General features: G+C 44.7%; 1 protein-coding gene across 1 annotated transcript in view; it reads right to left on the reverse strand.

Annotated features, from left to right (window-relative positions):
• Positions 1-23,738, reverse strand: part of gpc5a (glypican 5a) — a 1,114,293-nt gene that overhangs the window by 790,765 nt on the left and 299,790 nt on the right. Inside the window, exon 3 of the mRNA XM_067986491.1 lies at positions 16,968-17,662. Within this exon, the coding sequence (XP_067842592.1) occupies positions 16,968-17,662 (695 nt within the window). The remainder of the gene's footprint in view (positions 1-16,967; positions 17,663-23,738) is intronic.

The following is a 23,738-nucleotide window of genomic DNA, read 5'->3' on the forward strand; positions in this document are numbered from 1 at the left end:
TTTTACCCATCAACAGTTCCGACCAGTTTACAGTGGTCAATGTCTGTCTCATCCCTTCAAAGTCCGCCTTATCTAAATTTGAAACCTTCGTTTGTGACACACCCTTCTCCCTCTCAAACCTAATATCAAATTCAGTCATGTTATGGTCACTGCTAGCTAGGTGTTCCTTTACCATTAGATTGTTGACTAATTCTGCCTCATTACTCAACACTAAAATCTAGTATGGCATGTTCTCTTGTTGGTTCAAGAATATCTTGTTCCAGAAAATTGTCTCAAATACACTCAAGAAATTCACTGCCGTTGGGACTTCAGCTGTTCTACTTCTCCCAGTCTATGTAAAAATTAAAGTCTCTCATTATAACCACTTTGCTTTTGCAACAAGCTTCTCTGATCCCGGTATTTATGAATCCCGCTACTTCATCATTGCCATGAGGAGGTCTGTAGATAACTCCCACCAAAGCCTTGCATCCTTTCCTATTTCTCAATTCTACCCAAGTGTTTCTACTGATTTCCCTTCTTTCTAAAGCTGTAATAGTGTATTTTATCAATACTACTACTCATCCTTCTTTTCCAATTTCCATGTCCTTTCTAAAGACCTTATAACCTGGAATATTTATCTCCCAGTCATGCCCAGTTTATAGCCAGGTCTCAGTGATGGCCACTACGTCACACCCTTCAAGCTGGATTTGACTTCCAATTTGTTTGTTTTATTCCTTATGCTGCGTGCATTTATGTTTAGAACTCTTAATTGGGCAACAGACCCTACCCTGCCATGTGGGCCTGATGCTGTTTTTCTTACACTTTTTAAACTTGTCACACTTCAGTTATTTTATTGAATTTTTCTGACCCTGAGGTATTACTATATTTAACATTATAAGAACATAAGAAATAGGAGCAGGAGTAGGCCAATCGGCCCCTCGAGCCTGCTCCGCCATTCAATAAGATCATGGCTGATCTGATCCTAACCTCAAATCTAAATTCATGTCCAATTTCCTGCCTGCTCCCCGTAACCCCTAATTCCCTTTACTTCTAGGAAACTGTCTATTTCTGTTTTAAATTTATTTAATGATGTAGCTTCCACAGCTGCCTGGGGCAGCAAATTCCACAGACCTACTACCCTCTGAGTGAAGAAGTTTCTCCTCATCTCAGTTTTGAAAGAGCAGCCCCTTATTCTAAGATTATGCCCCCAAGTTCGAGTTTCACCCATCCTTGGGAACATCCTTACCGCATCCACCTGATCTAGCCCCTTCACAATCTTATATGTTTCAATAAGATCGCCTCTCATTCTTCTGAACTCCAATGAGTAGAGTCCCAATCTACTCAACCTCTCCTCATATATCCACCCCCTCATCCCCGGGATTAACCGAGTGAACCTTCTTTGTACTGCCTCGAGAGCAAGTATGTATTTTCTTAAGTATGGACACCAAAACTGTATGCAGTATTCCAGGTGCGGTCTCACCAATACCTTATATAACTGCAGTAATATCTTCCTGTTTTTATATTCCATCCCCCTAGCAATAAAAGCCAACATTCCGTTGGCCGCCTTGATCACCTGCTGCACCTGCATACTAACTTTTTGATTTTCTTGCACTAGGACCCCCAGATCCCTTTGTACTGCAGTACTTTCCAGTTTCTCGCCATTAAGATAATAACTTGCTCTCTGATTTTTCCTGCCAAAGTGCATAACCTCACATTTTCCAATATTGTATTGCATCTGCCAAATCTCCGCCCACTCACCCAGCCTGTCTATATCTCCTTGTAGGTTTTTTATGTCCTCCTCACTCTCTACTTTCCCTCCCATCTTTGTATCATCTGCAAACTTTGATATGTTACACTCGGTCCCCTCCACCGACCCCTGCGGAACACCACTGGCTACTGGTTGCCAGTCCGAGAATGAACCATTTATCCCAACCCTCTGCTTCCTGTTAGATAACCAATCCTCCACCCATGCCAGAATATTACCCCCAATCCAGTGATTCTTTATCTTGAGCAATAATTTTTTATGTGGCACCTTGTCGATCTGGACTTTGCTCTCCTCCCATTTCTTACCTTTAGGCTATTTTCACTTTTATTATTATTTCTGCCTGAGCCCTCCCCACACCCACCCCGTTATTGGTTTAAAATCCTTTCTACTGCCCTATTTATCCTTTCAGCTAGGACCTTGGCTAAACATTACCATCGCCGAATCCCCCACCATCAACATCCTGGGGGTCACCATTGACCAGAAACTTAACTGGACCAGCCATATAAATACCGTGGCTACGAGAGCAGGTCAGAGGCTGGGTATTCTGCAGTGAGTGACTCACCTCCTGACTCCCCAAAGCCTTTCCACCATCCACAAGGCACAAGTCAGGAGTGTGATGGAATACTCTCCACTTGCTTGGATGAGTGCAGCTCCAACAACACTCAAGAAGCTCGACACCATCCAAGATAAAGCAGCCCGCTTGATTGGCACCCCATCCACCACCCTAAACATTCACTCCCTTTACCACCGGCGCACTGTGGCTGCAGTGTGTACCATCCACAGGATGCACTGCAGCAACTCGCCAAGGCTTCTTCGACAGCACCTCCCAAACCCGCGACCTCTACCACCTAGAAGGACAAGAGCAGCAGGCACATGGGAACAACACCACCTGCACGTTCCCCTCCAAGTCACACACCATCCCGACTTGGAAATATATTGCTGTTCCTTCATCGTCGCTGGGTCAAAATCCTGGAACTCCCTTCCTAACAGCACTGTGGGAGAACCGTCACCACACGGACTGCAGCGGTTCAAGAAGGCGGCTCACCACCACCTTCTCAAGGGCAATTAGGGATGAGCAATAAATTCCGGCCTCGCCAGCGACGCCCACATCCCATGAACGAATAAAATAAAACACTTAATGTCTCCACCAAATGGCAAAACTGAAAATATGTCCTGCTTGGTTCAACCATAACCAGTTGGAACGAGACCACCCATCCCAATCGAATTTTTTTTTTGGCTGAACACTTAATGTGTTAAGTCTCCACCAAACTGTCATAAGAACATAAGAACATAAGAAATTGGAGCAGGAGTAGGCCAATCGGCCCCTCGAGCCTGCTCCGCCATTCAATAAGATCATGGCTGATCTGATCCCAACCACAAATCTAAAGAACACAAGAAGTCGGAGCAGGACGCGGCCACATAGCCCCTGGGCCCTCTCCGCCACCCACAGGGCATTGACCGATCCGAACTCAGCTTCATGTCCAATTTCCTGCCCGCTCCCCATAACCCCTAATTCCCTTTACTTCTAGGAAACTGTCTATTTCTGTTTTAAATTTATCTAATGATGTAGCTTCCACAGCTTCCTGGGGCAGCAAATTCCACAGACCGACCACCCTCTGAGTGAAGAAGTTTCTCCTCATCTCAGTTTTGAAAGAGCAGCCCCTTATTCTAAGATTATGCCCCCTAGTTCTAGTTTCACCCATCTTTGGGAACATCCTCACCGCATCCACCCGATCAAGACCCTTCACAATCTTATATGTTTCAATAAGATCGCCTCTCATTCTTCTGAACTCCAATGAGTAGAGTCCCAATCTACTCAACCTCTCCTCATATGTCCGCCCCCTCATCCCCGGGATTAACCGAGTGAACCTTCTTTGTACTGCCTCGAGAGCAAGTATGTCTTTTCTTAAGTATGGAGACCAAAACTGTATGCAGTATTCCAGGTGCGGTCTCACCAATACCTTATATAACTGCAGCAATACCTCCTTGTTTTTATATTCTATCCCCCTAGCAATAAAAGCCAACATTCCGTTGGCTTTCTTGATCACCTGCTGCACCTGCATACCAACTTTTTGATTTTCTTGCACTAGGACCCCCAGATCCCTTTGTACTGCAGTACTTTCCAGTCTCTCGCCATTAAGAAAATAACTTGCTCTCTGATTTTTCCTGCCAAAGTGCATAACCTCACATTTTCCAATATTATATTGCATCTGCCAAATCTCCGCCCACTCACCCAGCCTGTCTATATCCCCTTGCAGGTTTTTTATGTCCTCCTCACTCTCTACTTTCCCTCCCATCTTTGTATCATCTGCAAATTTTGATATGTTGCACTCGGTCCCCTCCTCCAAATCGTTAATATAGATTGTAAAGAGTTGGGGACCCAGCACCGACCCCTGTGGAACACCACTGGTTACTGGTTGCCAGTCCGAAAATGAACCATTTATCCCAACTCTCTGCTTCCTGTTCGATAACCAATCCTCCACCCATGCCAGAATATTACCCCCAATCCCGTGATTTTTTATCTTAAGTAATAATCTTTTATGTGGCACCTTGTCGAATGCCTTCTGGAAGTCTAAATACACTATGTCCACTGGTTCCCCTTTATCCACCCTATACGTTATATCCTCGAAGAACTCAAGCAAATTTGTCAGACATGACTTCCCCTTCATAAAGGCATGCTGACTTTGTCCTATTAAATTATGCTTATCTAAATGTTCCGTTACTGTCTCCTTAATAATAGACTCCAAAATTTTACCCACCACAGATGTTAAGCTAACTGGCCTATAATTTCCAGCCTTCTGCCTACTACCCTTTTTAAATAACGGTGTTACATTAGCAGTTTTCCAATCTGCCGGGACCTCTCCTGAGTCCAGGGAATTTTGGAAAACTATCACCAAAGCATCCACAATCCCTACTGCCACTTCCCTCAAGACCCTAGGATGGAAGCCATCAGGTCCAGGGGATTTATCCGCCTTGAGTCCCATTATTTTACTGAGTACCATCTCCTGAGTGATTTTAATCGTATTTAGCTCCTCCCCCCCGAGAGTCCCCTGTTTGTCCAGTGTTGGGATATTCTTAGTGTCCTCTACTGTAAAGACTGAAACAAAATATATGTTCAGCATTTTTGCCATCTCCATGTTTCCCACCATTAATTTCCCGGTCTCATCCTCTAAGGGACCTATGTTTGCCTTAGCCACCCTTTTTCTTTTTATATAACTATAGAAACTCTTGCTATCTGTTTTTATATTTTTTGCTAATTTCTTTTCATAATCTAACTTCCCTTTCTTAATCAATCCTTTAGTTACTTTTTGCTGTCTTTTGAAGAATTCCCAATCTTCTATCCTCCCACTAAGTTTGGCTACCTTGTATGTCCTTGTTTTTAGTCGGATACTATCCTTGATTTCTTTACTTAGCCACGGATGGCTGTCATTTCTTTTACACCCTTTTTTCCTCAGTGGAATATATTTATTTTGAAAGTTGTAAAATAACTCCCTAAATGAACACCACTGCTCATGTACCGTCTTACCCTTTAATCTATTTTCCCAGTCCACTTTAATCAATTCCGCTCTCATACCATCATAGTCTCCTTTATTCAAGCTCAGTACGCTTGTTTGAGAATCAACCTTCTCACCCTCTAATTGGATATGGAATTCAACCATGTTGTGGTCGCTCGTTCCAAGGGGATCCTTAACTAGGACATTATTAATTAATCCTGACTCATTACACAGGACCAGGTCCAAGGTTGCCTGCCCCCTTGTAGGATCAGTTACATACTGCTCAAGAAATCCATCCCTGATGCACTCAATGAACTCGTCCTCAAGGCTGCTCTGCCCAATTTGATTTGTCCAGTTAATATGATAATTAAAATCCCCCATAATTATGGCTGTTCCCTTATTACATGCCCCGACTATCTCCTGATTAATACTTCTTCCAGCAGAGTTGCAACTATTAGGAGGCCTATATACTACGCCCACTAATGTTTTTTTTCCCTTATTATTCCTTATCTCCACCCAAACTGTTTCATTATCTTGATGCTTTGTCCCAATATCATTTCTCTGTATTACAGTGATTCCTTCCTTTATTAACATAGCCACCCCACCTCCCCTTCCTTCCTGCCTGTCCTTCCTGATTGTTAAATACCCTGAAAATATATGCTCTCCGGGAGAAGAAATAGGCCTAGAAATTGGGCCAGCAGTATTTAAAGGGATCATGCAGGACTTACAGGTAAGTAGTTGGTTTACTCTCTGGTTGCTGCTCGACTTCTCGGCATAATGAGGGGCATAGATAAGGTAGATAGTCAAAATCTTTTCCCAAAGGTAGGGGAGTCTATAACGAGGGGACATAGATTTAAGGTGAGAGGGGAGAGATACAAAAGGGTCCAGAGGGGCAATTTTTTCACTCAAAGGGTGGTGAGTGTCTGGAACGAGCTGCCAGAGGCAGTAGTAGAGGCAGGTACAATTTTGTCTTTTAAAAAGCATTTGGACAGTTACATGGGAAAGATGGGTATAGAGGGATATGGGCCAAGTGCAGGCTATTGGGACTAGCTTAGTGGTATAAACTGGGCGACATGGACATGTTGGGCCGAAGGGCCTGTTTCCATGTTGTAAACTTCTATGATTCTCTATGCTTTTTGCTGAGTTCTAGCACTGTTCAAGGTTCAATTTGTCTGCACAGAGAGAGAGGTCTGGCTGGTCTTGCACTCCTGTTGTTGTTTCCTTCACAAATTATCTGACTCCAGATATGGATGGGTTGGTAGGGCTGCATCTCAGAATACAGCATGACTGAAAGCACAATAGAAGATACAACAGAGCAGGACAAGCTGCCAGAAGAGTGGGGAGGAGGAGGAGGAGGAGGAGGGCACTCAGCAGGAGGTCATATCCACAGAAGGTCTTCAAGGACCACTTCTCTTACCTCAACTTCAGTGGAGAGCAATGTATGAGGTGCTTTCATTTTACCAAGGAAGTTGTTCCTGAATTATGCCAGCTGCTGCAGCCACAACTGCAGCCTCAAACCAGGGCATGGACAGCACTGGCTATGGCTGACAAGGTCACCGTCGTCCTCAACTTATATACCACGGGCTCTGTTCAGGCTGCAACTGATTAAACCAGTAACATCTTGCAGTTTGCAGTACACTGATGTATCAGGGAGGTCACTGAGATTCTATATACCATGAGAAACACTTACATCTCCTTCCCCATTGACAGGGAGAAGCTGGAGAGAGCACTTGGTTTTCTGCACACATTGCCTTGCGTGCTTCCCATGAGAACCCTGGAATATTCATCAATCAAAAGGGTTTCCATTCCCTCAACATGCAACTGGTTTGCTACTATAAGCAGCAAATCATGCAGGTCTGTGCCCGCTATCCTGGCAGCAGTCATGACTCTTCAATTCTGTGTCAGTCCTCTGTGTCGACTTTATTCCAACCAGACCTCCAAGTTAAAGGCTGGCTATTAGGCGACAAGGGTTATCCCCTCCAAACATGGCTCATGATTCTGGTAAGGAACCTGCACACAGCTGTACAGCAGAGTACAATAAGAGCCATGCTGCAACAAGGAACATCATCGAGCAAAGAAAATGCATCCTCAAACAGCGCTTCCACTGCCTGGACTGTTCAGGAGGAGCCCTGCAGTACACTGCTGAGCTGATATCCAAATGTGTGGTTATCCGCTACATGCTCCACAACTTCACCATCATGAGGGACCAGCACTTACCACCACCTACGAACCAACAAATTGAGGACGACGAGCGAGAAAAGGAGGAGGAGGAAAGGCAGCAACCAAGAGATCCCCTTTCTGCCTGAGCTCTGAGATCAGCTGATTGAGGAGCAGTTCTACTAACCACAACTCCAAGTCCCCATTCACCAGCAGTCTCTCACTCCTTGCCTGTCTTCTTACAATCACATCACTTTGTCCTCTTTTGTTTAATGCTTATTGTTTTCTCCCTCATTTGACTGTGAACACAAAACCCAACACCAAATCCAAAAACAAATTTATCAAGTCAATAATCTCACATTTTACACAAAATTAAACTATTCACCCTTAGTGCCTGCCTTTCATGTTCCTTTCCCTTTCCTGGTGCTCTGACAAGGTGCTTCCCCAATGATGCAGCTTGGAACGTGGAAAGCTGCTGAGCTTCCATTGAGGAGACTGCAGATGGCCTTGGAGGATGACCTCGAGCGTCTCTGGGCCGAGAGGGCCCAGCTGCGGACTGCACCAACTCAGCCTGGGCTGCAGCAATCTGGACCGACTGGCTGACAGAGTGGCATGGGTGGGAGAAGGAATGCTGTCATCCTGAGAAAGGTCAGGTTTAAATGGAGCCAAAGCTACTCTCCTGGGGCGGCGCCTCTGCACTCCTAGTGCTCTGTTAGAGAATAGAATGCTGGAATACTGTGAGGCCCTGGAAGCTCCTGTCAATGGTGGCACCTAGGACCAAGATGGTAGCTGTCTAAGCTTCCACCGTAGCATTTTGTGCTGTGCTGGAAGCTGTCTGATTCGACATCAGGCGCTCCATCATGGTGGGTTCAACAGCACTGCTGATGGAGGTGACCACTCTGCGCAAAGGCCTGCGCCAAGTTGAAGATGGACTCCTCCATGCTCCGCGACATTGTGTGTAAGCTCTCTGGCAGGCTGCCCAGGTTACAAAGTATTTCCTAGTGTATGCCCATGAGCCGCCTTCTGTAGCCTTGCCCATCGAAATCAAAATCTGAGTCCTCTACTGCAGAACTAGTGTGGAACCTCATCCTCTGGCGGGCTGGCACCTGTGACGCCCTGTCCCCCTGCCCTGGCTCCTGCACACTTGTGCCTGGTGAGTCGCCACATGCATACCCCTCCTCTAACCTAACCTCCTAAGTCCACGTAGTGTCAATATCTGAGCTGATGGCTGTGAGAGTTAGATGAAGTGACGGTGCATCTTCACGATCACGCTACTCTTCTTCTCTAATGGCTGAGGAATTGCCACACTCTGGTGAGCTGAAATGAAAAAGGAACATGGATTAGGTTGTGGTGTGGGGAGAGCTGAGAGGAAGAAGTGTGTGTTGAGAGCAGCTTGTCATGCAGAAGGTGTGGAGTGAGGGAGAAGTGAGGAGCATTAGTTATGAAGAAACCCTGTTCAGCGTGTCCTCCAACAGCCTCAGCCTCCTCTCTTTCCCTTCCTATTATTGCCTGCATCATTTCCTCAATATGGGAAAGGGTGTGTAGTCCCGTTGCTCCTCCACCAGAGGCAGTCTGCTGCCTAGTGTTATGTGCCACCTTCCCCTGCAAGAAAATATGTCAGTGAGTATCCTGCGAAATAGCTCGGTAATGTGGCTGTCATGGTTGAACAGCTGCCATCATGTGTGTGAGATGAGAGTTGTGGGTGAGAGGTTTGTGATAGTGCTGAGTGTGTGAGGGTGAGGTGAAGAATATTAATTGAACTGTGCTGTACTGATTGTTGCAGATTGCAGGTTGGTGGGGAGGGGAGTGGTGTGAATTCAGCAGTTAATGAGGCTATGAGTGGTGCAGCTGTTATGAGATACCATTTGAAGATTGTTCTTACCTTGACGATTCTTGCCTGACCATTAAACTTCTTCCGGCACTGCATCCATGCCCTAGGAATCATGCTCCTCGCATTCACCTCATCTGCATCATCCTCCCACTACCTGTGCATCAGATGCCTGGAGGCTTCCTGCCCCCCTGGGGATACAGAACGCCCCTCTTCCTCTCTACCTCCTGCACCAAGGCCTTCAATGTGGACCAGAGAACCTTGATGCCCGCTCCCTCCCAGCTTCAGCCATTTCAGCTCACAAATGATTTCCAATGACTGTTGCAGCCACAATGCACCTTCCCTTTAAGAGGGGCCTTTAAGTAGCACGTGGACTCCCGATATTGGGCCCAACCTTCGTGCAGCAGCCAATAAATTACTCGCAGCAATCATTTTAATGGGCAGGCAGCATGGATTTTATGTGCTGCCTGCATCACTATCAACAGGCGCGGGTTAATTTTGCACCGCGATCTCCACGTCCGTTCTCCCGCACTCATCAATTTCACCACCATAGTTTGTAGCTTTTTTCCTCAGTATTCTTTGTAGGAGCACTTCAGATGACTGCAGTGCATCCCCAAAAAATGTTCTCCTTTTAACATAGTGCAGACGGGAATGATGTGCAGGACTCGTTCCAGTTTTTCTAAGGCAGGCAAAGTGTTTTGTTTTCCCACATAGAATACAATGTCTAAATTTTCAACTCAAGTTGCCATGGTGAGTGCCGACTCTGCAGACATTCAAAAGAGAGCTGGACCACCTCTTGGCTGGGGCAGAGATTGTGTATTATAAAGGTAGGTGAAATACCAGGAAATATAAGCATAATCATTGTGGTCTCCTCGACTAGTTATCGATTGCCGGTGAGGGGTGGGGTGGGGTGGAGGGGAGGGTGTGGGAGAAGAAATTTACAGATTTTTTTCCCTAATTGGCCTTTGGTTTTTATCCGTTTTCTTGCCTGTCCCAAGAGATTACATGGCTGCTGGTTGGTAGGGGTATCTATTCATAATGTTTCAGGTATCACGACTGTGATGTAGGCTTCAAGGGCCAGATGGTCTTTTCCTGCAAGTCATTTTTGTAACTGTAAATCATAAATTTGACAAAAGTGATTTCATATACTGGTTTGGTACGTGTAGTTTTCACTAACAGTAAGCAACTCCAATGGTACCTTTAGACAAGCTCTTTCATAGATGAACACAAACAAAAGAACTTACCCACTTCCACATGGGTTCAACTACTTTCAAAATTACACACATTACGAAGTAATTACCTTAAATGGAATGATCATAATGGACTAGCTTCTTAATACACACAAGTCATGAGAAACTTTTCAAGCTAGAAAAGGAGATATGGGTAGGATATTGTAGGGGTCGGTCTTGAGATCCCTGTTCAAAATATTACAATATTATATTAATTTTTAATGAGTTAGATAAGGGCATCAAAGGCAAGATCGTGAAATCTGCAGACATTAAGGTTGAGCAAATAATGAGAAACAATGCAGCCGCTGAGTCATCCAGATATTTTTGATAACTGCAGTGATTGCAAATGTAGTTGAAAATAGATAAATGTAAAATAATTAATGTGTCTTTGATACAGTTTACCACACCATCTTCCTCTACTGTCTTTCTTCTGTGGTCCACCTCCAATCGTACTTATCCAAATGTACCCAGCATATCAACAATAATTTCTCCTCTCATGTTCTCATAGTCACCTCTGGCATTCCCGAAGTTTCCATTTCTAGTCTCATCTATGTACAGCCCCTCAGCAACATTATTCACTCACAGGGTCAGCTTCCACATGTAGGACAATAACACCCAGTTTTACCCCTCTGTCATCACCTTCAATTCCATGACTCTTGCTATGTTATCTAACTGCCTGTCTGACCATGAAATCATGGATGAACTAGAACTTCTTCCAGTTTGCAAGACCAAAGCCATCCTGTTTGGTTTGTACTTAAAACGTCATACCCTTACCTGATTCCATCGCCCCTGCCCAGCTATTTTCTTATGCTAAATCTGATAATACACAAACTTGATGCCTTACATGACCCTAAAATTAACTTCAAACCCTACATCCAGTTCATCACCAAGGCCAGCTATGTCGAATAATGAAACATCAGCTGCTGCTTCTTTACCTTACCCTCACCCCTCCCCCATCAAAATCTTAATCCACTTCTTTTATTACCTATAGGGTTGACTTTTTCATGGCTTTCCTAGCTGACCTTCTGAGCTCCACCTTACTCAAACTCTAACTAATCCAAAACTCCAATGCCCATGTCCTATCCCAAACAAAGGTGCAATCACCCCAGTTTTCCCCAGCCTCTACCAGCTTCTATCTCCCAGCCCTCCTTCAGAAATCTCTCCCTAGGCTCACTCCGCCCTGTCTCTGCAACCTTCAATAATATGTCCCAGCTCACACCCTCTGCTCTTTAGCGTCAGGATTAACTTATGCACGCCCCTTCCCCTGCAATCAGTGGCATAGCCTTCCGTTGTCACATTATTGTACTCCGGCCCATTAATAGTGACTGGCATTTTAAACATGTAAATGTATTTTGTTTTAAAACACAACACTTGAAAATTAATCATTTCCATGAAAACTTTCTATGAAAAAAAATCAAAAAGCCCAAAGCGTGATAATGGCATTTGGAGACAGACATTTAACATGTTCCTATGACATTCTAATGTCAACTATTTAAATGCAAGCATTAATCCTTTACTTTAAATGGGTTAATGCTTATGTGATAATAAAGAAGAGAAATATCATACAAATGCATTAGGTGTGTATCCACAAATTTCAGCAATAGTAATTTCTAAGCTTTACTTTTTACTTTGTCTATGAAAGATGCAACATTGTAGGAGAGAAAGAATTGGTTTCACTCATCAGCACTGATGCTGCCATAAACATTTTCACTAATTAAAGCTAGAAATTTGACCTTTACGGAGCTTGAATAATGCAGACAAAGCAGCTATTGAGCTAACTTTAGGGGGAATTATATAGTAAAGAAAGAAGTCACACACAAACCTTGGCTTATTAAATCAAATATACATATACGTTCAGTTCGTCAACCAGTAAGAGCCATGTTTAAATGCCTGGCAAAGTATTTGGAAAATAGGACAACTGAAAAATCATGGAGCCTCTATGTTTAAGTTACCATGTTAATGCTAGGTTCACAGACAGATGGAAAAATGGATAGCACCATAACAAAAAAACTCCCACCACCACTTGCACAAGAGCATGACGAATACTAATACTGTATTATAGAAACTTTAAGCAGTAAAAAAGGTAACACTGATAAACAAAAGCTTAGTTTTAGCTTAGTGAATAATCTTTACATCCGTTTTCCCTCTCCAGCAATAGGGAATAATTGAACTTCTACCTCACTCTTACACTTACTCTCATTCTTCCTTAAAGCGTTCAGTGGTCTGTTGAAGTCATGGAGTAATTTTAACCTCCAAGGACGGGTGGGAAGGTAAAAATTGTAAAAATGGAAACATAGAAAATAGGAGCAAGAGTAGGCCATTTGGCCCTTCGGGCCTGCTCCGCCATTCAAAATGATCATGGCTGATTGTCTAACTCAGTACCCTGTTCCCGCTTTTTCCCCATACCTCTTGATCCCTTTAGCATTAAGAAATATATCTATCTCCTTCCTGAATACATCTAATGACTTGGCCTCCACTGCTTTCTGTGGTAGAGAATTCCACAGGTTCACCACCCTCTGAGTGAAGAAATTTCTCCTCATCTCGGTTCTAAATGGCATACCCCCCATCCTGAGACTGCGACCCCTGGTTCTGGACTCCCCAGCCATCGGGAACATCCTCCCTGCATCTAGTCTGTCCAGTCCTGTTAGAATTTTATATGTTTCGATGAGATCACCTCTCACTCTTCTAAACTCTAGTGAATATAGGCTAGTCGACCCAATCTCTCCTCATACATCAGTCCTGCCATCCCAGGAATCAAGTCTGGTAAACCATCGTTGCACTCCCTCCATGGCAAGGACATCCTTCCTCAGATAAGGAGACCAAACTGCACACAATACTCCAGATGTGGTCTCACTAAGGCCCTGTATAACTGCAGTAAGACATCCCTGCTCCTGTACTCAAATCCTCTTGCAATGAAGGCCAACATACCATTCGATTTCCTTACTGCTTGCTGCACCTGAATGCTCAATTTCAGCGACTGGTGTACAAGGACACCCAGGTCTTGTTGCACCTCCCCTTTTCCCAATCTATCACCATTCAGATAATAATCTGCCTTTCTGTTTTTACAACCAAAGTGGATAACCTCACATTTATCCACATTATACTGCATCTGCCATGTTCTTGCCCACTCACCCAACTTGGCTAAATCACATTGGAGCCTCTTTGCATCCTCCTCACAGCTCACATTCCACCCCAGCTTTGTGTCATCTGCAAACTTGGAAATGTTACATCTAGTTCCCTCATCCAAATCATTGAAATATATTGTGAATAGCTGGGGCCCAAGACTGATCCCTGTGGTACCCCACTAGTCACAGCCTGCCACCTGGAAAAAGACCCGTTTATTCCTACTCTCTGTTTCCTGTCTGTCAACCAATTCTGAATCCATGCCAGTATATTCCCCCCAATCCCATGTGTTTTAATTTTGCACACTAACCTCTTGTGTGGGACCTTATCAAAAGCCTTCTGAAAATCTACTATTGCATTGATTTCCTCCTTTACTAACAACGCTACCCCACCTCCTTTCCCTTTTTGCCTGTCCTTCCTAAATATTGAATATCCCTGGATATTCAGTTCCCAACCTTGGTCACCCTGCAGCCATGTCTCCGAAATCGCAACTATATCATAACCGTTAATATCTATCTGCGCTGTTAATTCATCTACCTTATTGCGAATGCTCCGCGCATTAAGACACAATGCCTTTAGACTTTTCTTTTTAAGATTGTTAGTCATCTTAGTTTTATTTTGCACAATGGCCCTATTTGTTTCTCGCCTTTGTTTTCTCTGCCTTCCACTATTGCTTCTTTCCTTTCTGTCTTTTGTTTCTATCCTTGTTTCCCCCTCCTCTGTCTCCCTGCTCAGGTTCCCATCCCCCTGCCATTCTAGTTTAAACCTTCCCCAACAGCACTAACAAATACCCCCGCGAGGACATTGGTCCCGGTCCTGCTCGGGTGTAACCCGTCCCACTTGTACAGGTCCCACCTTCCCCAGAACCGGTCCCAGTGTCCCAGGAATCTAAATCCCTCCCTCCTACACCATCCTCATAGCCATGCATTCATCTGGTCTATTCTCCTGTTCCTATACTCACTTGCACGTGGCAATGGTAGTAATCCTGAGACCACTACCTTTGAGGTCCTGCTTTTTAATTTATCTCCTAACTCCTTAAATTCACCTTGCAGGACCTCATCCCTTTTTTTACTTATGGCTGTTCACCCTCCCCCTCCAGAATGCCCTGCAGCCGCTCCGTGACATCCTTGACCCTCGCACCAGGGAGGCAACATACCATCCTGGAGTCACGTTTGCGGCCGCAGGAACGCCCATCTCATCCCCTTAAATTGAATCCCCTATCACTATAGCCCTGCCACTCTTATTCCTCCCCTCCTGTGCAGCAGAGCCACCCGTGGTGCCCCGAACTTGGCTTTTGCTGCTTTCCCCTGATAAGCCATCTCCCCCAACAGTATCCAAAAGGGTATATCTGTTTGAGAGAGAGAAGGCCCTAGGGGACTCCTGCTCTACCTGCCTCATCCTTTTACTCTGCCTGGTGGTCACCCATTTCCTTTCTGCCTGCGTAATCTTTACCTGCGGTGTGACCACCTCACTGAATGTGCTATCCACGATCATCTCAGCATCGCGGATACTCCACAGTGAATCCAACCGCAGCTCCAGCTCCGAAATGCGGTTAGTTAGTAGCTGCAGCTGGACACACTTCCTGCACACATGGTCGCCAGGGACACCTGTAGTGTCCATGACTTCCCACATAGTGCAGGAGGAGCATATCATGGGTGCGAGCTTTGCTGCCATGACTTGCCTTAAATTAAGCTCATTAGTTACTCCCTTTAAGGAGTTTACTCCTTTAAATTACTCTTAATCTAGAGAATGTTAACTACACTAGGGACCTTGATTCACTCAAAAACACTACTTGCTATAAGAGCTGCAGACCGTACCTTTCTTTTTACTTTAGTTACTGTAGAATAGTAGAAACACTCACCTGAACCTACTTACCAATCAGGTGCCTCCCCTGTGTCGCGTCCCTTTCTGATTCCTGACGTCACCTCGAACTTCGTCGCAGCTCCCTCTGCTCCGATCCGCTCCTCTCAGCCACTCCCAGTTTTAACAGAAGCGGGTCGAGGGGCAGGCGACCAATCCGCTCACAGGAGGCGGGTCGGTCAGTAAAATCTTTTAAGGAGGCTGCGGGCCTCCATTTTAACATCATTTTTATTTTTTAACTCCTGGAAGCCAGAATTCCTGGGCCTTCTGCTTCACGTCATGTAAGAGGAGGTGAGAAGGGCCAGATCAATAGGTAAGTGCCTTTATTGCACTGCTTGTGGCCCAGGAGGAGCCTGTTTCCTCCAGGCCTAACAAACTTACCTGCTGCGATCCAACACACACGATCGCCCCCCCGCCCCCCCCCACCACCAATCGTGTTTCCGACCCCAACAACCGATGTCTGGTCCGAATCCCCTGTCGTTCAGCCCAAACCCCTCCAATGACTGACCCCCTTTCCTGGTGTCTGGCCCCAAACTCCCCGATGTCCAGCCCCAAACCCTCCCGATATCCGACTTACCTGGCATCCACTCCCCAGCTGCTTTCCCATCTGACAGGCAGCCAGCCAGTCAATCTGACTAGCTGTCGTGCGGGAAAGCTGCTGAAAAGATTTTAAAGATGTCCTGACATCAAAATCGCCAGGATGTCCGGGAAACACATACTTCCAAGTTTCTCATCCTGAAGTCCTCCCTCTCGCTCTCTCCATGGCTCAGAGTAAAAATCCAGGCCCCATGACTCTCTATGTAGCCTTTATAGTAACTTGCTGAGTTGGGGAAACCCCCTTAAAATATGAATGGTTTGTCTAAAGGCATTCAGTGCTCCTCAAAATAAGGAATCCCAATATGGGGAAAGTAAGACTTTCCCATTTTCTGCACTCTGTCACTCCAAGGACACAGGCTTAAAGTAAAATTCTGTCTACTCTGTTCCATAATTGTACATCAATATCAAACAGCATGTGCTAATCCATCAGTTTGAAGATTTCCCACACCAATCATCCTATAACCTTGATGAATGGGATTCCTGAGCCCAAATATATTCCATTTTGATCATTTAGAGAGATAGAGATGGGGGAGAGAGGCAGAGAATGAGAGAAAGATGCAGAAACAGAGATACATATGCACAGAGAGAGAGAGAGAGAGAGATGCAGAGAGATGCAGAATGAGACTTAGACACACAAAGAGAGAAAGTGAGAAGAGAGAAACCAACACACGTACAAGTCCATCAGTTTTTTTCACAACTGGGATGCTGGATTCGACCGGGTTCTAGAATTGAAATCCACTGCGAGCAAAGCTTTTCATGTTTTCAGTTTCAGTGCTGTATTCAGCGCAGACAATATTGAAACCAAAGGCTGATGTGAGAATTGTTTGGGATGTAACTGTACAATATAGGTCACATTATATAGAACCCTAGAAAAATAGGATATGTGGTCTATTTTGGTACATACATAAAAGTGAAAACTTATTGCAAAAACTCACCATTGCTGACAATTTTGGCCCATTGATTTGCGCACTCATTATTGCATCATTCACTAATGAATGGAGATTCAGCAAAACTTGTTCTATATCATAAGTTCCCTGTATTCCATTTGACAGTTCCTCCAGTGATCTGATGTATTCCCGCCAGTGTGGATCAATTTCTGCCATATTAGCAAGGCATCCTCTAATCACATTCAGGCAATATCCCATGCATGGCTTACGGTTAGTCAAACCTTGGCAATGGGAACAGTACTGCATCTTCAACAGAGCTCTGCTGCATTCTTTGGTATACTGTAAGTGATCAGTTGTGTTAATAACTTCAATTCCTAAATTTAGGGCTTGCAAGAACATATGACTAGCCATTAGAGATTTTGACATTTGACTTGATATTAATTTTGGAAGATGACCAAATGGGTTTAGATCCTTCCTTGTCATCCGTACACACTCTGCAAAGTCCGGGGAGATGTCAGTGAGGGCGGGATTGATTAGATGATTATAGACCAATGGAAAGAGACTATCAAAAAATCTATTAACAAATTCATCGACATTTATCTCTGAGCCAAAAACAAAGAGTGCAACATCGGTAAAGAGTTCTCGAATTGGTGCAGCTGTCTGAAAGGCCATGTTCCGGTATGTAGTTCTGAACAGCATCCTTGTGTTGTTCTCTGCATGGCGAATGATATTCTGAAATGTCTCTGCAATAAAAGGACAAATAAGTAAATAATTCAGTTCCAATAATTTTGCAATCTGACAATATAGAGGTTAATCATTTTTTCACCCTTCTTCCTTTTTTTATGTAAAACAGTGTTCTACTTGGGCAGCAGATGAGAAGCTGGATTTAAAGCCATCTGAAAACACCTCTTTTCAAACTCTTACCATCTCTTTCAGTGGAGGTTAGAATACTAAAAAACAGGATACAGCATCAGGTACTCCATCTGAAGTTCAGCTAAGGTCTGTTTCAACAGATCTGTTATTTTTGTTCCAGAATAACTGAGAAATTGAATAAATACTATTTTTTTTAAAAAAGAAAGTAACTAATGCTCTGTTTATTTCTTTACGTTGTACATATATCAAAATACTGTGTACACTTAACTGCACGTTGGTGCATGCAGAAGCTTTTTCTCTTTTTTTGTTGCTCTATCTTACTATGCTGAAAAGAGGAATTTGAATCAATGCAAGTATTATCAATTCAGATTTTCCCTCCCCACTGCTTGTTAGCATTTAGCTTTTGAGTGGCACCTTACCATAGCAGCATGGACACGATTGGTAATTCAACAGGTGTGATCACACATCGGTTTACATAGGAACAAGAGTTTCATCGATTGAGCCTATTTGTTAGCAACGCCAGTTCTATCTTTTTAATCCCATTTCACTCCCTTTGCATCTGTGCACTCTTACATTACTGATTTCCAGTGAACCTCTAATATTTCTTTTCAATGTCTTTTATCCACTTGCTTCGTTACTGAACAGGAAGATAATATAATTCCATTGTCAAAACAATTAAACAGTTGCAAACAGTTTAATACAAGGGCAGTAATTGTTTACTAGACAGAGAAAGGTGGTGAATAGAATGCATGAGTATCAGTACCTTCTTAAAAAATAAATTCAGTTCATCAAAATAAGAAAGTGCTGGAGAATGGAACTCTTCCCATTTCAGGCACCCAGTCTCAGCATCAAGTACTCCCAGGTGAGGCCACATGCAGAGTGAAGCTCTGTCTACTCTGCCCCAAACTCTAAAGAGCACCCTCTGTTGCACTAATATGACATGTTTTTCCCATTTTCAAACCAGCCATCCTGTGGTCTCTGAGTTACACTGCCAATTAGTGCCAAATTAGGGACAGTTTTATGCTGTTGTTCCAAACCCACTAAGAACTGAATTGAGACCACCCCATCTCATCACACAGCACCCTCACAGCCAGTAGACTGTAATCCCATCAGTCTGGGCCTAAGCTACTGCACCACCTGCTTCTCTGGAAATAAATACTTTTTGACAAGATTTGATATTCAAGCTGAAAGAAATATAACCTCACAGCATCAGCAATGAACCTGGAATATGAATTCCACTTGGCCTTCCTTATACATTGCCTTTTCATATTCCCGATAAACCACACTCAACACAATTTTTAAATAACTTTATTTGAAATGAGTATACATTGGATTCATGCCAATGTACACTCATGCCTTTAAGAATTCACTTTGACATAATTTTAGTTGCAAGTTTAACTTAATAATAAGGTTAAAAGGCAAGATTGGTACATAACTAAATTTGCATTGCTTGCCAATTTATGTCATGACAGTCTCCTGAAAATGGAACTGGATGAAAATATAATTTTTATTTTATAAGTTAAAGCTGCATGCCCCAAGACATTACATAACAACAATATTAAGAATAATGAGCATGGAAGCATGAATTATTGATGAACCATCCAATTCAGACATTTGTGCCTGTCTTTAATTTACCTTACCATGCAGTAAATCACAAGTAACATTCATCCAATCATTCATTATTGTTTTAAATTGCAATAACCTAATCTGAAGTAACTGGCTGAGTTTTTGTAAACAGTAGCTTTAACCCTTGCTACGACATCAAACGTATTTTGCCAGTAGTCTGATATCTTGTGCAGTCAGCTTTACAGTTCACTGTGCAGCAGTGAACCTACCGTGACCTCCCTATGACTAAATGCATGTCAGAACTTGCTACTTGCAGTCAAGTTGGGGCCCTAGCAAGGGCAGAGTAACAGAAAAGGCCACGAGGGAGGGCATGTGCATTTTAGCTACCACTTTCTCTATTTATGTGTATAAATGCACATTTTCTAACTGCCAAACACTTATTGCAAACTCATTTAGATGAGCTAAGCAGTTGTTCTTAAGATAAGTCTGTCTGAAAGAGATTTGAGCTCCTCCATTGGCTATAATGGAGCAGTAGAATCAGAAGAAAAGTTTGTAGCGAAGGCTTCTGTTGCATTTCTTAATTTTACGTACATGCTCATCAAGAAACTGCAGTCTTAGATTTAATCTACTTGAAAGCAACACTCAGTTCAATGTGTTAAGGTGTTAGATTATTTGCTCACATTTGCATTGCTAGGTAGTCATTTTGCTCTTTGTTGCTCAATGTCTTTCATTGTGTAACATTTTGAAATAAAGTAAAATTGGATACCATGTTTTAAGAAATGTTGAGCTATATTGCACCGAGATGTCAGAAAAGACCACAGCCTGCATAAAAACACAATCTCATATTGGAAAACAATGCCTCCAATCAAGGGACAAGAAGTTAGAGGGTCAATGAAGTATGTATTTTTTAAGTTTAAATGTAAAACTGCAGACTTTGATGTGAGCTTTCAATTGGGGGATAAGTTTGGCCCATCTCAGCTCATTCTTCTAGAAAAGTCCTACAGTCATTCCATCACAGCATCCATTTATTTCTTGCACGATTTCAGGGTTTTTCCTCCACTACACCGGGACGCCATATTCCATGTATCGATCACTCTGTATGAAGAACTTCCTGACATCAGTTCTCAATTTGCCTTTTATTGTTTAAACATGTGTCCCCTTATCTTAGTCTCATGGTTCGGTTTGCAGAGATATCCTGAATTCCACCTTTTCTATATCATTTAACTCCTTTCAAGGCTGAAAAGCCAATGTTTCTTCAGTCTCTCCTCATAACTCAGGCATCGGATACTAAGGGGCCAATTTTCGGCTGACAGAGCAGGTGGGTTGGGGGTGAGGGGGGGGGCTCCGAAAATCGCTAAAATGCTAAGCGGGTTCGGCGAAACGTCCAAGTGTGCGCGCGCCTCCCAAATGCGGGAGTACCACCATTAATTAAAGCCTGCGGGATGATCATTTGCAGTTTGTCCGATAGTTGAGGTGCTTGAACTGATTGATTGAGTAGACATTTTGGCAGGGGTGCGATTTTGAAGGAGCCTCAGCATGATTCCTGTATTGTGGGAAACACTCCCTGTTGCAACAGACATGTTTCAGCCAGCAGCCAGTGGGAGATGCAAATGCTTATTTGGCAGGTGGGGAGAAAACGTCATTTATTGCAGCAGGGCACTCGGTCACTTCAGACAAAGTTTTGGCTGCAACACCTTTGTGTTTTCACTCAAAATTCTTACTTTCCATCCAAAACTCTGCTGTGCAAATGTATTTAACTATTTTGCGGATCCCCTCAAACTTACATAGTCAGGATGGGGGTGGGGGGGGGCGGCGCCATGGCTGCATTCACCTCTTCATTCGAGGACAAGCAACATCACCAGCCTCGCCAGGCACGGCGTCCACCTCCGCCATGTGGAGCTCCACAACACAGTGCTGCGTCACAGGCACCTGCACAACAGCACGGAGGGCAACAACAGAGAGAGCGACGTTGCAGGAGGCACTACCCCCGCAACGGGGTCTACAGACCGAGGCTCAGCTTCCTGGACCTTTTTTTTATATTCGTTCATGGGATGTGGGAGGCGCTGGCGAGGCCGGCATTTATTGCCCATCCGCAACTGCCCTTTAAAGGTGGTGGTGAGCCGCCTTCTTGAACCGCTGAAGTCCATGTGGTGAACGTTCTCCCACAGAGCTGTTAGGAAGCGAGTTCCAGGATTTTGACCCAGCGACGATGAAGGAACGGCGATATATTTCCAAGTCAGGATGGTGTGCGAGTTGGAGGGGAACGTGCAGGTGGTGTTGTTCCCATGTGCCTGCTGCTCTTGTCCTTCTAGGTGGTAGAGGTCGCGGGTTTGGGAGGTGCTGTCAAAGAAGCCTTGGCGAGTTGCTGCAGTGCATCCTGTGGATGGTACACACTGCAGCCACTGTGCACTGGTGGTGAAGGGAGTGAATGTTTAGGGTGGTGGATGGGGTGCCAATCAAGCGGGCTGCTTTGTCCTGGATGGTGTCGAGCTTCTTGAGTGTTGTTGGAGCTGCACACATACAGGCAAGTGGAGAGTATTCCATCACACTCCTGATTTGTGCCTTGTAGATGGTGGAAAGGCTTTGGGGAGTCACTCACCGCAGAATACCCAGCCTCTGACCTGCTCTTGTAGCCACAGTATTTATGTGGCTGCTCCAGTTAAGATTCAGATTAATGGTGAACCCCAGGATGTTGATGGTGGGGGATTTGGCGATGGTAATGCCGTTGAATATCAAGGGGAGGTGGTTAGACTCTCTCTTGTTGGAGATGGTCATTGCCTGGCACTTGTCTGGCACGAATGTTACTTGCCACTTATCAGCCCAAGCCTGGATGTTGTCCAGATCTTGCTGCATGCGGGCTCGGACTGCTCCACTATTTGAGGGGTTGCGAATGGAACTGAACACTGTGCAATCATCAGCGAACATCCCCATTTCTGACCTTATGATGGAGGGAAGGACATTGATGAAGCAGCTGAAGATGGTTGGGTCTAGGACACTGCCCTGCGCAACTCCTGCAGCAATGTCCTGGGGCTGAGATGATTGGCCTCCAACAACCATTACCATCTTCCTTTGTGTTAGGTACGACTCCAGCCACTGGAGAGCTTTCCCCCTGATTCCCATTGACTTCAATTTTACTGGGGCTCCTTGGTGCCACACTCAGTCAAATGCTGCCTTGATGTCAAGGGCAGTCACTCTCAACTCACCTCTGGAATTCAGCTCCGTTGTCCATGTTTGGACCAAGGCTGTAATGAGGTCTGGAGCTGAGTGGTCGTGGCGGAACCCAAACTGAGCATCGGTGAGCAGGTTATTGGTGAGTAAGTGCCACTTGATAGCACTGTCGACGACACCTTTCATCACTTTGCTGATGATTGAGAGTAGACTGATGCGGCGGTAATTGGCCGGATTGGATTTGTCCTGCTTTTTGTGGACAGGAGATACCTGGGCAATTTTCCACATTGTCGGGTAGCTGTACTGGAACAGCTTGGCTAGAGACGCAGCTAGTTCTGGAGCACAAGTCTTCAGTACTACAGCTGAGATGTTGTCGGGGCCCATAGCCTTTGCTGTATCCAGTGCACTCAGCTGTTTCTTGATATCACGTGGAGTGAATCGAATTGGCTGAAGACTGGCTTCTGTGATGGTGGGGATATCGGGAGGAGGCCGAGATGGATCATCCACTCGGCACTTCTGGCTGAAGATGGTTGCAAATGCTTCAGCCTTGTCTTTTGCACTCATGTGTTGGACTCCGCCATCATTGAGGATGGGGATGTTTGCAGAGCCTCCTCCTCCCGTTAGTTGTTTAAATGTCCACCACCATTCACGATTGGATGTGGCAGGACTGCAGAGCTTTGATCTGATCCATTGGTTGTGGACCTCTCTGAGGAACAGTGCATACGGACGCTCAGAATCAGTCACCAGGTAGTCGTAGACATCTGCAGCCTCCTTCATGCCGAGCTGCATCTCCTTAGCTGTAGCTGTCAAAGCCACCAGTGCCCTCAACTTCTTCACCTCCGAATCATTCCAGGGTGCCACCGGGGACATCGCTGGGGTGTCTCAGTCGTCTGCACACAAGTGCATAAGGCAGGTCACCGACGGCTTGTTTCGCAGGGCCTCGCACTATGTCAACCTCCCCATGGACGACCTCAGCCAGACAGAGAGGGCAGTGGGATTCCACGCTTGGCTGGCTTCCCACGGGTTCAGGGTGTAATCGATTGCACCCATATAGCAATACGAGCACCGCCGCACGAGCCATGACTGTTCATCAACAGGAAGGGCTATCACTCCATCAACACTCAGTTCATTTGTGACCACCGCAAGAGATTTCTTCACATGTGCGCCAGATACCCTGGCAGCTGCCGATTCCTTCATCCTCCGGGAATCCAA

The sequence above is a fragment of the Heptranchias perlo genome, chromosome 6 (assembly GCF_035084215.1).
Source record: "Heptranchias perlo isolate sHepPer1 chromosome 6, sHepPer1.hap1, whole genome shotgun sequence".
In the NCBI taxonomy this organism is placed as follows: Eukaryota; Metazoa; Chordata; class Chondrichthyes; order Hexanchiformes; family Hexanchidae; genus Heptranchias; species Heptranchias perlo.